General features: G+C 48.1%; 1 protein-coding gene across 1 annotated transcript; it reads right to left on the reverse strand.

Annotated features, from left to right (window-relative positions):
- Positions 1-212: 212 nt before the first annotated feature.
- LOC102061635 (olfactory receptor 14J1-like) lies at positions 213-785 on the reverse strand. The gene has a single exon (XM_014274752.3). It carries the CDS (start codon positions 783-785, stop codon positions 213-215), a length of 573 nt encoding a protein of 190 aa, XP_014130227.2.
- Between the last annotated feature and the right edge of the window lie 14,956 nt (positions 786-15,741).

A 15,741-nucleotide genomic window follows, 5' to 3' on the forward strand; every position in this document is an offset into this window, starting at 1 on the left:
TAGCCCAAACCCTGGTTTGCAGAGCATATGGGTCAAATTCAAGAGGCAGACAGTGAATTTGATGGGGAGATTAAAAAGTTTCATTGAGGATAGTTTTTTGAGAGAAAAACCCACTGAACATTACCAAAGGACATGGGAACGTCTGCTGGCCTGTCACAAGTTCTATTCCAAAAGCTATGAAGAAGAAAATGAGAAATTGGTTGCTTCAGAAATCAACCATTCATCATTTTCCTAAGGGCAGCCTTGAGCTCCTGGTTCCTCAGGCTGTAGATGAGAGGGTTCAGGGCTGGAGGCACCACTGAGTACAGAACTGACACTGACAGATCCAGGGATGAGGAGGAGACGGAGGGGGGCTTCAGGTGGGCAGAAAAGCCAGTGCTGACAAACAGGGAGACCACAGCCAGGTGAGGGAGGCAGGTGGAAAAGGCTTTGTGCCGTCCCTGCTCAGACGGGATCCTCAGCACAGCCCTGAAGATATGCACATAAGAGAAAACAATGAACACAAAACATGTAAATTCTAAACAGGCACTAGCAGCAAGAAGTCCAAGCTCCCTGAGGTAGGATTTGGAGCAGGAGAGTTTGAGGATCTGTGGTATTTCACAGAAGAACTGGCCCAGGGTATTGCCATGGCACAGGGGCAGGGAAAATGTATTGGCTGTGTGCAGCAGAGCAATGAGAAAGCCACTGGCCCAGGCAGCTTCTGCCATGTGGGCACAAGCTCTGCTGCCCAGGAGGGTCCCGTAGTGCAAGGGTTTACAGATGGACACGTAGCGGTCGTAGCACATGATGGTCAGGAGAAAAAACTCTACTGACACAAAGAAGAGAAAGAAGAAAACCTGTGCAGCACATCCTGAGTAGGAGATGTCCCTGGTGTCCCAGAGGGAATTGTGCATGGCTTTGGGGACAGTGGTGCAGATGGAGCCCAGGTCACTGAGGGCCAGGTTGAGCAGGAAGAAGAACATGGGCGTGTGCAGGTGGTGGTCACAGGCTACAGCACTGATGATGAGGCCGTTGCCCAGGAGGGCAGCCAGGGAGGTGCCCAGCAAGAGGCAGAAGTGCAGGAGCTGCAGCTGCCGCGTGTCTGCAAATGCCAGCAGGAGGAAGTGCCTGATGGAGCTGCTGTTGGACATTTGCTGTCTCCAGACATTGGAACCTTTTGAAGGAGAAAAAAAAACAGAGACAAATGGGGGGAGATTCCTCACAGGAAACTCAAAGTCTTTTTTTGTAGACATTTCCTGCCACAGAACACCTCCCCCTGCCTCTGTCTAGGAGATCTTCCTTCACTTTTGTTGCTGGAGCCCTGATTGCTGGTGGCCAATGTTGTGTGAAGAGCTGGACCTTGGCCTGCAGGACATCTGGGAGTCAGCCCTGACCCCCAGTCAGTGCAGGGGAACAGTGAGGGCAGGGATCTGTCCTGGTGTTTGGACTTGGACAAAAAATCTTCCAGTAAGGCAGAGGAGCTGCTTAAGTGAAGGGATGGGGATAACAGAATGCAGAATGAGAGATTCTGTTGCACCTGGGGAGAACAGAGAGTCCAGAGAGGGGGGAGGACTGTCTGAGGTTTAGTGCAGACTGAGGGGAGCTGCTCTATCCCTCTCCTGTTCCAGCTGCCCTGGACTTTCACTTCTCTGAGATCCACTCCTGTGTTACCCTGGACAGCCAGAAGACACTGCTGAGAGCAGAGGGATCCCTGGCACACAAAGTGGCTCCTGCCTTTCCCAGAGTCAGGAGAGTGGGCTCATTGCCAGCCTCCCAGGCTGCCGTGCCCAGAGCTGCCCGGGCACAGGGAGCTGGGACACCGCATTGCTGTGCTCAGCCTGCACAGGAGGAGCCCAATGGCTGGGGCTGGCCCTGCAGCTGGAACTGCCATTGCAGAGAGCCCCTCAGCAATGCCGGCAGCACCTGGGCAAGGCAAGGAGAGAGAGAGAGCCAGGCCTGAGGAAAAGCCCTTCCCTGGCCAGCCCTGCCCAGCCCCTGCCAGGCAGCAGCAGGGCAGGACAGTGGCCCTCAGGCCCTGGTCAGCAGGGAATGGGCACATGGCTGCAGAGATGCCCCTCAACTCTGGGGCTGCTCTGCCGGCCCAGGAGGGACTGAGGGCCCCGAGCTCCCAGGCTGAGGGCTGTGCTGGCTGCGAGGGGACACAAGAGCTGTGCTGCTCAGGGCAGTGTCTACCCTGCAGGGCAGGCCCGGCAGGTGCCACATCTGCCCTGCAGCAGGGCTTCCTTCAGCACTGCCTCCCTCCCTCCCTGCCCACGGCTCTGCTGCTGGAGCTGTCCCAGCCCCAGCTGCTCCTGTGGCCCCGGGCTCCTTCCCTGCCAGAGCTGCCAGAGACCAGCCCAGCCCCTGGGCCAGACCTGCCCTGCAGCTGCTCGGCCCTGCAGGGATTAAAGAACAGCTCCCCAGCCTGGGCACCATGGAAAGGTGATGCTGCATGGATCTGGAGGCTGGACAGGTGCAGGCACTTGCTGAGGTGCCCAGGAATCCTCAGGGTGATGGTTTAAGTGTCTCAGCCCCTGCTCTACCCTGCACAGCTGAGTTTTTATTTCCACCAAGCTGAGCCAGGGTAAAGTTGGAGCACAGATTCAGGAAAGCAGAGACCCAAGCAGGAAACTCCTGTCCTGAATGAGCTCATGAAAAGTCCCCTCAGAAATGAGCTGGGTCATGGACTGGAGCTCTGAGCAGCCCTGGCTACAGCCCCAGATTCACCCCCTGCAGCCATCCCTGGCAGCAGGAGCCGTCCTGCCCTGTCCCTCTGATGGTGCCACTGGCAGCCTCTCTCTGCAGCACATACTCCCCCAAAGCAGAAAGAGCAGCAGAGCCATCCTTGTAGTCATGTCAGTCCTGTCCTGGGTCAGCTTCAGGAGATCCCTCCAGGAGCACAGGGGACATTGCCCTGCACCCACACACTCACCATGCACAGGGCTGTGAAGATCTTTCCCCAAGTGAAGTCTCAGCTCAATGTCTTCCCAATCCAGATTGCCTTCAGCCTGTCTCTGCCTGGCTGCTGTCCCCTCAGTGCCTGCAGGCAGAGCCCTCAGCCCTGCTGGGCTGGGAGAGGAGCTGGTCCTGGGAAGAGCTGTTCCTTTAAAGCTCAGCAGCACAGACACAGCACAAGGACTTTAATGAGCCTCTTGGGGATTTGGTGTTGTTTACATCAGACTAAGTCCCTGAGAGCATCTTCAGAAAACTTTTCAAGAACGCAAAATTTAATTTAGACTCCAAAGTTTCTTCAAGTTTTAATGGGTCCCACTGAAGGACACAACTCAGAAAGTGTCCCCAGGTTCCAGTTAGAGCAGAACACTGGAGGCAGTGATGACAGCTGGGGACAAACAAGGCAAAGGTGTCTCTGCTGATGAGCAAAACTGGATGTGTTTCAGGAATGCAAAAGGCCAAGGCCTGAGCCCCGGCCCCTGGCCAGGCAGATCCTGTCCCTCCCTCCTTGCTCAGGGCTCTTCCCAGGATGGGCACTGGCATGTGGGGATGGGCAATGCCAAGGGCAGGAGCATGGGGCGGCCCCTGCCAGGCTGCTGAGCAGGGACAAGGAGGCAATGAGGCCCCAGCCCTGCAAGGGTCACTTTCCTCTGCTCCTGCCTCAGGCCCAGGCCCAGCAGGCATGGCCAAAGTGCTGCCCAAGTTGGCTCTGGCAGGGTTGTCTTGCAGCTGCTGCCCATCCCTGTGCCCTGTGCAGCCCAGGCTGTCCCACAGTGTCCCTGCCCTGTGCCTCTGTCCCTGCAGGCTCTCGACATCCCCCGGCTGCCCCACCTGGCTGGGCCCTTCCTTTGCTGACAGCTCTGCCTCCTGCCTGCCTCTGCCTGCCCACACAAAGCCTTGGGCTGACTCACTCCTTCTGGGAGATGTGTTGCAATCACAGCCCTGCCCTGGGAGGGAAATTTCTGTCTCTTCATGTTCAGTCTGGGCCTCACCTTCTGCATTTGTGGTATAATTTCTCTGTCTGGCTCTTTCCCACTATGGAGAAAAAGCTCCTCCATTTCTGAATCCACTGTTCCAGCCCTTCCAGGTCTCTCCTGTTCTGTCCTCAATCTCTTCACAACTGTGCCCTGCGCCCTCAGCCTCCACATATTGGTTATGTTCTTGAGGCCTGCAAACCCCAGCCTGGGAGATATCTGGGCTCTCTACAAGGTGTTTTCAGATGAAAACATTCTGTTCATAGTCTAAGAATATCAGCAGAGGCCAAGGCGGCGCAGAGCTGTCTGTCCTGGCAGCTTTTGCCTGGGAGTAATCCTGGGATAGATGGAATTTTGTCAGCCAAATTCCTATTTCTGTCATGGACCCTGGACAAGAAGGATGGTTCTTTTCCATAGGAAGGAAAGCACAGAGCCCTGTTGCTTCTGAGGTACATGAGTATTGGAATAAGTATCCCAATATAACCAGTTAGATGGTGCCTAGGCCAGTTCTGACCTTCGCTGCTGGGCCACAGGCAGCTCTGCGGTGTTATACCTCAAAGATACCTTGGCTGGCGGCAGAGTGCAGCGGGGCACAAGACAGGACTCCGTTCTCCTCAGGGGAGAGCTTCTGGCGATGGTGAAGAAAAGAAGGGAGCGGATTCTGCTAGAAGGTAGCCAGATGTTTATTCCATGAGCACAGATACGTCTGCACTGGGCTACTGCTGATAACAGAATGGGATCGCATGGTCTCATTCACATTTTAAGCTCAGGACAGGGGAAGGGGAGGGGACAGGTGAGTCACCAACCAGGTGAAGGGGCAGGGTCTCCAGGTACTAGGGTCACCTATCACACGACGCCTTGCTGGTATGTTAGCCTGATTGACAGGGCACACTCAGCGAGGGGCGAGGGGGAAGGGAGAAGGTAAAACAGGATATTGCAACACACCACAACACATGAGATGTGATCACCAGAGGCCAAGGCCAGCCAGACCTGGTAGCTTTTTTTCTGGGTGTCTTTCCCTTGCACACATGCCATTTTTAGGGGGGATTACCAATGTTGTCCGTGGGTGTCTGAAAAGAGAGACAGTTCTTTCCATAGAAAGGAAAGCATGGAACCCCAGTGTTTCATGGGGAGATGAGAGGGAGCCCTTGACATTCCAAGATCTGCCAGACCTGTCAGGTCACCCCTGGAAGGCCAAATCAGCCAGATGTGTTCCATATTCCTCTCATTCCATGGGCCCCACAATGTGCCAGTGGTCCCTTGATTCTATGAGTCCCTGAGGTGTCACAGTGGCCCCTTGGTTACATGAGGCCCTGAAGGGTCCTAATGGTGTCCATGGTCCCATGAGGCCCCACAGTGTCATGGTGGTCTCTTGGTTCCATGAAGCCCCACGGTGTCACCATGATATCCCAAAGTGTCATAATGGTCTCCATGGTTCTACCAGGGCCTCTCAGTGTCACCATGGTCTCCATAGGAAGGAAAGAACCGAGCCCCATTGTTCCAGGGGCAGACCAAGGACAGCCAGATTCGATGGTGCTGGCAGATTTTGTCTGGGTGCCATCTCCAGATATAGGGAATTTTAGAGGCAGAATACCAGTTTTGGACATGGATGCCTGGAGAAAAAGGACGGTTCTTTTCCATGGGAAGGAAAGCACAGAACAAACTGTGTTTCAGGACCAGAAGAAAGGCAGCCATCAGAGGCCAAGGCCAGCCAGAGCTCTCTGTCCTGGCAGCTTTTATCTGAAAGCAGCCCTTGGATATAGAAATTTTGCAGGTGGAATCCAAATTTTGGCCATTTCTGCATATATCTTTGATATCTAGGATGGTTTTTTCCACAGGAAGGAAAACGCAGAGTCCAAATGTTTCAGAAGCAGAGAGAGAAGGCTCCTGAGAGGCCAAGCTACCCAGACCTGTTTGTCCTGGCAGCTTTCATCATGGAGGAATCCTTGGATATAGGGAATTCTGGAGGAGGATTCCCAACTTTGGCCATGGGTACTTGATCGAAATGGATGGGTTTTCCCATAGGAAAGAAAAGTGTGAAGTCCAACTTTCTTGGAAGAATACAAGAGGTGACCACCCATGGGCCAAGAGAGCCCAATCTGTCTCTCCTGACACCTTTCATCTGGGGGAAATCCTTCGATGTAGGGAATTTTGGACGAGGAATCTCAATATTGGCTGTGGGCACCAGGACAGGAAGGAGAGTTCTTTTCCTTAGGATGGAAAGCACAGAGCCCAGTGTTTCAAAGGCAGATGAGAGACAGCTCTTCAGAAACCAAGGCCAGCCAGAGCTGTCTCTCCTGGCAGCTTTAGTCTGGGAGAAATCCCTGGATATAGGGAATCCTGGAGGTGGATTCCCAACTTTGGCCATGGGTGCCTGGATGTGAAAGGTGCTTTTTTGCCATAAGAAAGAAAAGCACATGGTCCCAGTGTTTCAAAGGCAGATAACAGGTGGCCCCTGGCTGGCCAAGTCAGCCAGATCTGTCAGTTCTGGCAGATTTCATCTGGGAACAATCTTTGCATAGATGGAAATCTGGAGGAGGAATCCTGATTTTGGCCATGGGCACCTGGAGAAGAAGGACAGTTCTGTCCACAGGAAGGAGAGCCCAGAGCCCCAGTGCTCCAGGGGCTGATGAGCAGCAGCCCTCGACATGCTAGGGTCAGCTGGAGCTGTCAGGTGACCCCAGGTGTTCCAGGCGGCCAGGCCTTGATGCCTTGAGAGGCTGCCTAGAGCAGAGTCTGGACAGTGTTACAGGAATAAAGTAGGAATTTATTAAAAGGCCTTCAAAGGATACACCTGGGGGAGTACAAGAGCCCGGCTGAGGGTACACTCAAGATGGACAATGATTCACACATTTTCATACTTTTATAAGTTTTGGTCCATTTAAATATTGAAATTAATTGTCCAAACACAGCTTCAGGTTATGAAGTTCCATCCTCCCAGTCTGCTCTCCTCAATTCACTGTTTGTGCTTTTTGGGCCTGAAGCTGCCACAGTGTTCTTGGCTCTCCTAGGTTTCTAGGTTTCCTACTGCAGTTATGGAGAAATATTTCAAAGAGCTTCTAAAAAATATGCACTCCTATTTTAAAGGATGTATTTTATTACTGCTCTCTTTGGAGCAGAGACAATTACAGCATTCTGTGATTGATATTGACCCAGGGTCTCTCCTCAGCAGCTCACAGAAGCTGTGCCTTGAGCTCTGACCCAGTGTGGACAACCTTGCTCCACATTGCCCAGCCCCATCCTGTCTGTCCTCACTGCCCTGGGCCCTGCTGTGCTTGCAGAGCTGGCTGCACTCAGCCTAAGAGGGGTTTTCTCTTTTTGTACTTTTTGCACTTTTTGCAGCAATCTGAAACATCTGACTTTCCCCACTGCAAACAGACACACTGCTCAGGTGTGTGACAAGATCAAGCTGCCACCAATAATGTTCCCCTCACCCAAGGCAGAACTGTGCAGGAAATGTTTTAGACCTTTGGATACCATGAGGCCTTGTTCTGTGGCAATGGACTTTTGGTTCCATGAGGTTCTGTACTCAACAGTGGTATCCTTAGTTCCAAGTGGTATCCTTAGTTCCCAGGCACTGCTGGTACCACGTGCCCACGAGGGTCCTCACTGCCCAGGACTGGGCCGGACGTACCGCAGGTGGTGCTGCCGTGATCTTGGGGAGGAGATTGTGAACCCACGGCCCAAGAGCACAGGCGTGGGGAGTCTTTAGGTTAAGGCAAGGACAGGCACCACAGATCCTTGCACACATCCCTTTCGCCTAGGCTATTCCGCTGGGAAGGGGTAGCCAAGCTGGATGGTGGGACCCGCTTGGGTTGATCCCAGTTTCTGGAAAGGGATACGCCCAGGTAATGCCACGTAGTCCCCCTGAACCTTCCTACCTTCATTCACAAAAGTGAGGAAGGTGGATACGGTATTAAAACAGGACAGTCTAGCCCAGGGTTTGGACTTTTGAGATTTTAGTTTACTCATTTAAGGATGGGTCAGTGTGTAAGTAAAGAAGGAAGCCCCCTTAAAGGAAAAAGGAAGGTAAAATGTATTCCCTTAGACAGTCCCCTCGGACAATTATTAGACCACTGGGATTCTCAAGAAGCCACTAAAACCCTTGACCAAGTTAAAATTATTTATTATTATTATTATACTGAAATTTGGCCAAAGTTGAAATTACAAGGGAAGTGGCCTTGGTATGGAACTCATGATCCATGATGTGTTCCCAATTAAACCAGTATTTACGGACTCGAGAGAATCCTGATATAGAACAATTAACATATTCCGCCTGTTGGCAGACAGGGGCTGTGAGTGAAGGGAGCGTAAAGATCTGTAAATTAAAGAAGAAAGAGAAAGATAAGGAGGAAAGTGAGGGAGAACAAACAGTCACTAAGACCTGGGATCCCCTAGATCACCTACCACCTCCTCCTCCAACTTACCCAGTCCTAAACCCCAGCCCCTTACCTGCTCCTCCAACAGTAATCCCACTACCACTTCCTCCTAATGCCCCTATGCAAGACCCCAATCCTGTACCTACTCTCCCAGCAATTACCCCAGTTCCTTCCTCAACCTCTCCCTCTACCCCAACTCTTTTCCCAGGCCCCCCAGCAACAAATTTAGCCCTTCCAGCAACCTCACTCTCTCCCTTAACAGCACTCTTAACTCCACCTCCTCCCAACATTCCTAACTCTAAACCCGAGCCTTCACCTATCCCTATAGTTACTCTTCCATCCTCCCCCAGCCCCACTACATGTACACCTCCCTCTCCAACCCTTTTATTGCTATCCCCAAATGTAGTTCCCGATTCTAGTACCATGAATTTACCTTCTTCTTCCTCACACGTGTCTGTCCCCTTACCACCTCCTAAATTCCAGGTGATTTCCCAAATTGACAACAGTATTAATGGCCCCTGGTGTAACACTAGGTCAGGGACGTCAAAACCCAAAAAAATGATGCCCCTCAGGGAAGTCCCAATGGGTGGGATGTTGGGAGGGGTAGGATTTGTAAATGCACCACTCATGGCCTTTGGAAGTTTGGAGTTTTAAAAAGGAGTTAGGAAATTTAGTGGAAGATCGAGTGGGCATTTCAAATCAGGTGGACCAGTGCCTTGGACCTAACATGTAAACCTGGGGGGAATTAAACTCCATACTTAATATCTTGTTTTGTCCTGAGGAAGTCAGGATAATCAGAGCAGCAGGAATAAGGATTTGGAAGAGGAAGAATAGAATAGGGCCTCCTGGAGACCTTAAGATGCCTGTAGTAAATCCAGGGTGGCATCCAAATCGGGAAGAAGGCAGAAGGAGTATGAGAGACTACCAGTATCTGATAATTAAAGGTATAAAAGAATCTGTCCCTCATAGTAGTAACATCAAATTGGCCTTTAAGGGTACCCAAGAAAAAGATGAGGCTCCAGCAAGTTGACTCAATAGACTGAGGAGGAATTTTCAGTTATATTCCAATAAAGACCCCAATAGTCCAGAGGGAAAAGTACTTTTAAAAGTGCAATTTGTTATGAAATCTTGGCCTGACATGAGGAGAAAGCTGGAAAAGATCAAAAACTGGTAAGAGAAAGGTAAAAATGTGTTATTAAAAGAGGCTCTGAGGGTTTACCTAAGGAGGGAAGAGGAGAAGGCAAAAGTGAAAGCCAGAATAATGGTAGCTGTTGCTCAGGAAAGTGTTGGGGCTGATAAGGATCCATCAGTACGGTCTCCTGGAACAGGTTAAAGAAAGCCAACACCCTCGGTAGGATGATACTGAGAAAAACCAGGATTCAGAAAAGATGGGGAAAGACCAAGAAAGATAGAAGGAGTACGTTGTCACAGACATTTTTTCATAAAATCCTCTCTTTGGGATTTTTCCTCTTCTGGGAAGCTGAAGTCTCAGAAGAAAAATGTAAACAATTATTATCTGCTGATGTGGAATGCAATAGGTGCACCTGTGATTGGCTCATGTTCCATGTTTACAATTAAGGGCCAATCACAGGACCAAGCTCTCTGGAACAGATGGACAGAGAGCTCTCTTGTTTTTAGAGTCTATTCTTAGCTTAGCAGCTTCTGCAACTTTTCTCTCTATTCCTTTTAGTATAGTCATAATGTAATATATATCATAAATCAATAAATCCAGCCTTCTGATCATGAAGCAAGATTCTCGTCTATCTCTCTCACCCTGAGGAACCCTCACAATTCGTGCAATAGTACCTAATGACAGGGCATGTTATTACTGAGGGGAAGTTGGACACTTTAGGAAAGATTGCAAGAAATTGCGGGTAGACGAAACGACTGCGCAGGAACAGGAGGCTTTGGAACGGGTCTTGAGGGGTGACGACTGGGAGTGTCAGGGGCTCTCTGTGTTAGGGGATCCCATGAGACACCAAGAAGTGCCCCTGGTAAATTTTAATGTGGGGTCCTCAAGATGAAGACTTTGAATTCCTTGTAGATACAGGAGCTGATAGATCAAGTATTAACGAGCTACCAGTGGGGATGACCTTTAAGAATAAGAGCTGGGAAATATTAGGGGCAGAAGGGAAACCATTTAGAGCACCAGTTGTCAAAAACGTAGGAAAAAAAGGAAATTCAAGGCAATGTATAGCAGATATTATCTATCTGCCTAGACTAGAAACCAATCTGTTGGGAAGAGACTTGCAATTCCTGTTGGGATTTGGGATCATACTGGAGAATGGGAAAGTGGTGGTCAGACTTATGAGGTTAACCCAAAGAGATTAGAAGAGATTCACCCCAAGGTGTGGGCAGAAGAGGGAAAATATGGATATTTGAACATTCCACCAATAAAGGTAGAAATGTACAAAGACACTTCTCCCATATGGGAGAAACAGTATCCCATATCATCAGAGGGAGGGAAGGGATTGGCACCTGTGGTCAAGCACCTATTAAGGGAAGGTATCCTAGAACCATGAATGTCCCCCCATAATACCCCCATATTAGCTATTAAAAAGGCTGAGGGAAAATGTAGATTGGTCCAGGATTTAAGGGAAGTAAATCAGGGGATTATTGCGAGACACCCTGTAGTGCCCAATCCATACACATTGCTGAGTCAGATCCTGAGAGAGCATGCCTGGTTTACTGTCATAGTCTTAAAAGATGCTTTTTGGTCTTGTCCCTTGGCAGAAGATTGCTGGGATTGGTTTATGTTTGAGTGGGAACTTCCGGATAGAAACTGGAAAATGTAGTTAAGGTGGACACGCTTACCAAAAGGATTTACTCAGTCCCCTAATCTGTTCAGGCAGCCGCTAGAAGAATTATTGGATCAATTCCATCCTAAAGAAGAAATAAAAATATTGCAATACGTTGATGATTTACTTATATCTGGATAACAGGAAAGTGAAGTCAAAATTGTCAGTATACAACTATTAAATTTCCTAGGGGAAAAGGGGCTGAAGGCATTGCAGCATAAATTGCAATTCGTAGAACCTGAAGTCACCTATTTGGGACACGTGATTGGAAGAGGGTAAAAAAAATTAGTTTCTGAAAGAATTACAAGAATTCTTCCTATCCTGGCTCCTAAAATTAAGAGGGATGAAAAAAACCTCCTGGGATTATTTGGGTATTGCAAATTGTGGATAAATAATTCCACACAGAGCGCGAAATTGTGAAATTTTTGTAATAAATTGGTAGACCAGGAACAAATCAAATGGACAATGGATGATGACCAGCAATTGCAAGATCTAAAGAATAATTATCTTCAGTACTAAGTTTGCCCAATCTTAGGAAGGAATTTGATCTCTTTGTAAGTGCAGAAGAAGGAATCACCTATAGGGTGTTTACCCAAGAATGGGGAGAATCCCAAAATCTCGTAGCATTTCTGTAGGAAATATATTCTGTGCTGTTCTTATGAGCCAGCAAAGGCCTCCTGAAGATAAAGGAGAGCCCCATATCTCTCCTGAGGAAGACACCAAGGTTGTCACCATGGAGATGTGATGAAGGGGAGAAGGTTAAGAGATGCAGACTAACTGGCTCACAGAATGACGTGGCTCCTTGGTCACCCACTGAAAACTTTGTTTCTTTCCTATAATCAATGGGCAGTGAATGTGTCTGTTAAGTGAATGCAAATATCTTGAAAGAGTATAAAAGCAACATGTTGCTGTAATAAATCTCTCTGGCATCCTTCTGATGGAGTCGTGGTACTTTGTGCTGTGTCGTGCTCTATATCGACATCTGGTGGCTCTGTCGTGATTGCAACTGGACTGTAAAAAGAGAGAAAAAAAAATTGAAGGGTATCCTAAAAATGAGTGAAGGCAGCAAGGACGCTGCGTAGGTCCGGATCTAATTCAGACATCTGATTTGAGGTGAGCGATTGGGAAAATAATGAGAAATTATTTATCAAATGAGGAAAAGACTGTTTTGTCCTCGTGGAAAACTTTACTGAAAAGAAAATATGTTCAAGCTTCTGATTATGCCCTTCGTAGTTTACTGATATGGTGTAAATCACTGGACTTTGAGGCTGATGCCAACACTGCCTTCAGTGTCAGGGCATGGAAAAAGGTTGGGAAGAGACTATGGGAAGTGATATCTAAGGGGATAAGACGGTTGTTGATTTGGCTACTACCTGGAGACTGTTGTATGAGACACTGAAGGAATAGAAAGCAGAACAAGATAGAGGGGAGGAATTGGAGGAGCAGGAATTAGATCAAGAAACTGGAGTAGAGGAACAGGAGAAAGATGAGGTTGAGTCTGTCAATGTATCTCCCCCTGAGGAGGTTACTGTAGCTGCTGTGGAACTTCCCCCAGGGTTTGCTATCATGGGAATAAAATGGCAGGCTAAGACTGCTCCTTGGTATTCATCTCCAAAAGACTTTTTTAAACCTGTGTATACTTCACCTGCTCAGCAGTTAGCTGAACTGAGTGCTAAACCAAAGTATCTTACGCCTGCACAGCAATTAGCCAAAATGAAGTCACAGAAGAAGCAAAGTGTAAAACAGGCTGGGTCATCATCCCTTCTGTCTCTCCCTGGGCCGTTTGCTCCCCTCTCATCCTCTCATGTACCGACTGCTCCCCCCTCACCCTCCTGCAGATCGGCTGCTCCTCCCTTACCCGTCCCTCGGTCGGCTGCTTCCCCCTCTCCCGCTTTCTCTTGAGCTGTCCATCCCTCCTCTGCCCCCCTTTGAGTCATCTGCCTCCTCTCCATGTTCCCTTAAACCATCCACCTCTCCTCTGCTCTCCTTCGAGTCGTCTGCCTCCACTCCATCCCCCAGTTGAGCCATCTGCCCTCCTCCTCTCTCCTGAACTGGTTGAACAAAAGCAATTTTTAATATTGTGTCCCTCTTTGTCTAGTGATAGTTCTGACAATGAACTGCCAGTTATAAATACACCTAAAAAGACGCAGGAATCTGTTTCTGTTAGAGCTCAGAGCAGATCCAGGCCTGCTGTTTCTTGGACTCTGCTTCCCTGACAGGTGGCTGTGACTCCTTGACACCCTTTCAATTTTGGGGGCATGTGAGAATGAAAGCAGCTGAAGTGGGAGACTGGAATTTGTTAGAGAAAATAGGTCCACCTAAAAGGATGGAGATGGCCGCTGCTGCTTCTAGTGGGCCTGTGGCTTTTCAAAGCTGTTTTCAAAGCTGTTCCTAATTTGGGACAACAAGATAGCCATCAGGTTTTTGCATGGAGGGTTGTGCAGCATCTCCAGTCAAAATGAGATCAGTATGGTGTTAATTCTTCACAGGTGATGCAAGTGATTCGTGTTCTAAATGCTGATGTACTTGCACCTTATGATATTGTTCACCTTGCTACGATTCTGTTTCAACCAGTGCAGAATGGTGTGTTTCAAGCTACCTGGAAGCAAGTGGCTGAAAGAGTAGCATTGGACAATATGCTGTTACCTCAGCAGGATCCACGTCACACTGTGGGAGCTGATGCCTTGCTGGGCAATGGACCATTCTCTAACCTGAATTTGCAGGCAAGAACAGACACCCTGGTTCTGGCACAGGCCCAGCAGCTGGGTATGAGTGTCACCATGATATTTTCTGAAAAATCCTCTTTGCCCAGGATTTTTTCCTGGGAAGCTGAGAAGCCTCAGAGAGGAACGAAAACAATAATTATCTGATTGGTGCTCCTGTGTTTGTTGCTTTGGAATGTGACTTGAACATTGTTTACCAACAGGTGAATATTTGATTGGTTCCATGTAAATTGTTTTAATTTAATGACCGATCATGGTACAGCCGTGTCGAGGCTCTGAGGAGTCATGGGGTTTTATCTTCATTCTTTTCAAGCCCTCTGATGTATCCTTTCTCTACAGTTTAGTATAGTTTTAGTATATAATTTCTTTTAATAAAATATAATATCGTAAAATAATAAATCAGCCCTCTGAGAACATGGAGTCAAATTCTCACCTTGTCCTGGGAACCTCACAAACACCACACATGAGTGCTTTACTCAAAACAATGGAAATGGCAGCTCCTAAACCAAGGTAAATTACCATCCAGCAAGGGGTGAAGGAACCTTTTCTACAGTTCATGGAGAGGGCTGCTGCAGCCCATGAGAAGCAAGTGCAAGGTGATAAGTTGAGGAAAATTTTATGCAGACAGCCTGGGACAACACAAAAAAAGATTGCAGATGAATTATTGATTCTTTAGCCGGAGATCCCTCGCTGTCTGATATTGTGGTTGCTTACTCAAAGGTTGGTTCAGTTGAGTATAAAATGGCTGCTTTGGCAAAGTCATGAAGTCCTCACCCAGGTGTTCTGCTTGTGAAGAATCAGGGCATGTGAAGACCCACTGCCCTCAAACTCCTGGACGATGTGTACACTCTAGTTGGTTTGGTTATCACCATGGAGAAAGTTCAAAGGCAGATGCCTTGGAAATATTTGGGGTTGATAATCACCAATACACAAATTGTGCCTCAACCTGTAAAAACTGGACATTGGAATTAAAACTGCTGTTGACTTACAGAAATTGGTTGGTGCAATAGATTGGCTTAGGCAATACTTGCGGATAACAAATCATCAACTGCAACCTTTGCTGAACTTCTTATCAGGGATTACTTCCTCTGCTGATGAGAGACATTTGACTGCTGCAGCAAAAAAGGCTGTAGAAGAAGTTGAACTGGCCTTGACATCCAAATTTGTTACCAGAATAGATGTTTTAGTTGGTGTGCAATTATTTATTTTGAGGCATGATGAAATACCATGTGGATTGTTGTGTCAATGGAATGATAAATGGGAAGACTAATTGCATATTTTGGAGTGGATATTTTTGTCTTTCAGGTCCTGAAAACAGCTCCAGATCTGTATGAGCTTTTTGCAGACATCATTATCAAAGGTCCCAGACGCTGCCATGAAATCTTAGGCTGTGATCCCATAACTATTGTCATACCGGTACAACAATGGTATTTTGAGTGGTGTTTTCAAAACAGTTGTGAGCTGCAATCTCCTTTATCTTCCTTTACAGGTCAAATGGCATATCATTTACCTTCTCATCCTATTTCAAATTTCACTAAGAGGATTTTCTTTTGGGGAAACAACTTTGTTCTTCTGTTCTAGTGGAAGGTGAAACAGTTTTTACAGATGGATCAGGGAAAACTGGAAAAACTCCTGTAGCCTGGAAGAAGGATGACCGCTGGGAATATGGAGTAATGTTTCAACAAGGGTCTCCTCAGTTAATTATGCCTCATGTTTTGCGGTACTCCAGTACTAATCCTAGAGGCTTACTCCCTTTGCAAGAATGGCAAACAGATGTTACAAAAATGCCTGAATTTGGCCATCTAAAGTATGTTCATGTTACAATTGACACTTTTTCTCATGCCATGGTTGCCTCAGCATTGGCAGGTGAAACAGCTCGGGGTGTTATTCGTCATTTTTGCCACACCTTTTCCATCTTAGGTGTTCCATCACATGT

This window comes from Zonotrichia albicollis, chromosome 24 (genome assembly GCF_047830755.1).
Source record: "Zonotrichia albicollis isolate bZonAlb1 chromosome 24, bZonAlb1.hap1, whole genome shotgun sequence".
NCBI lineage: Eukaryota > Metazoa > Chordata > Aves > Passeriformes > Passerellidae > Zonotrichia > Zonotrichia albicollis.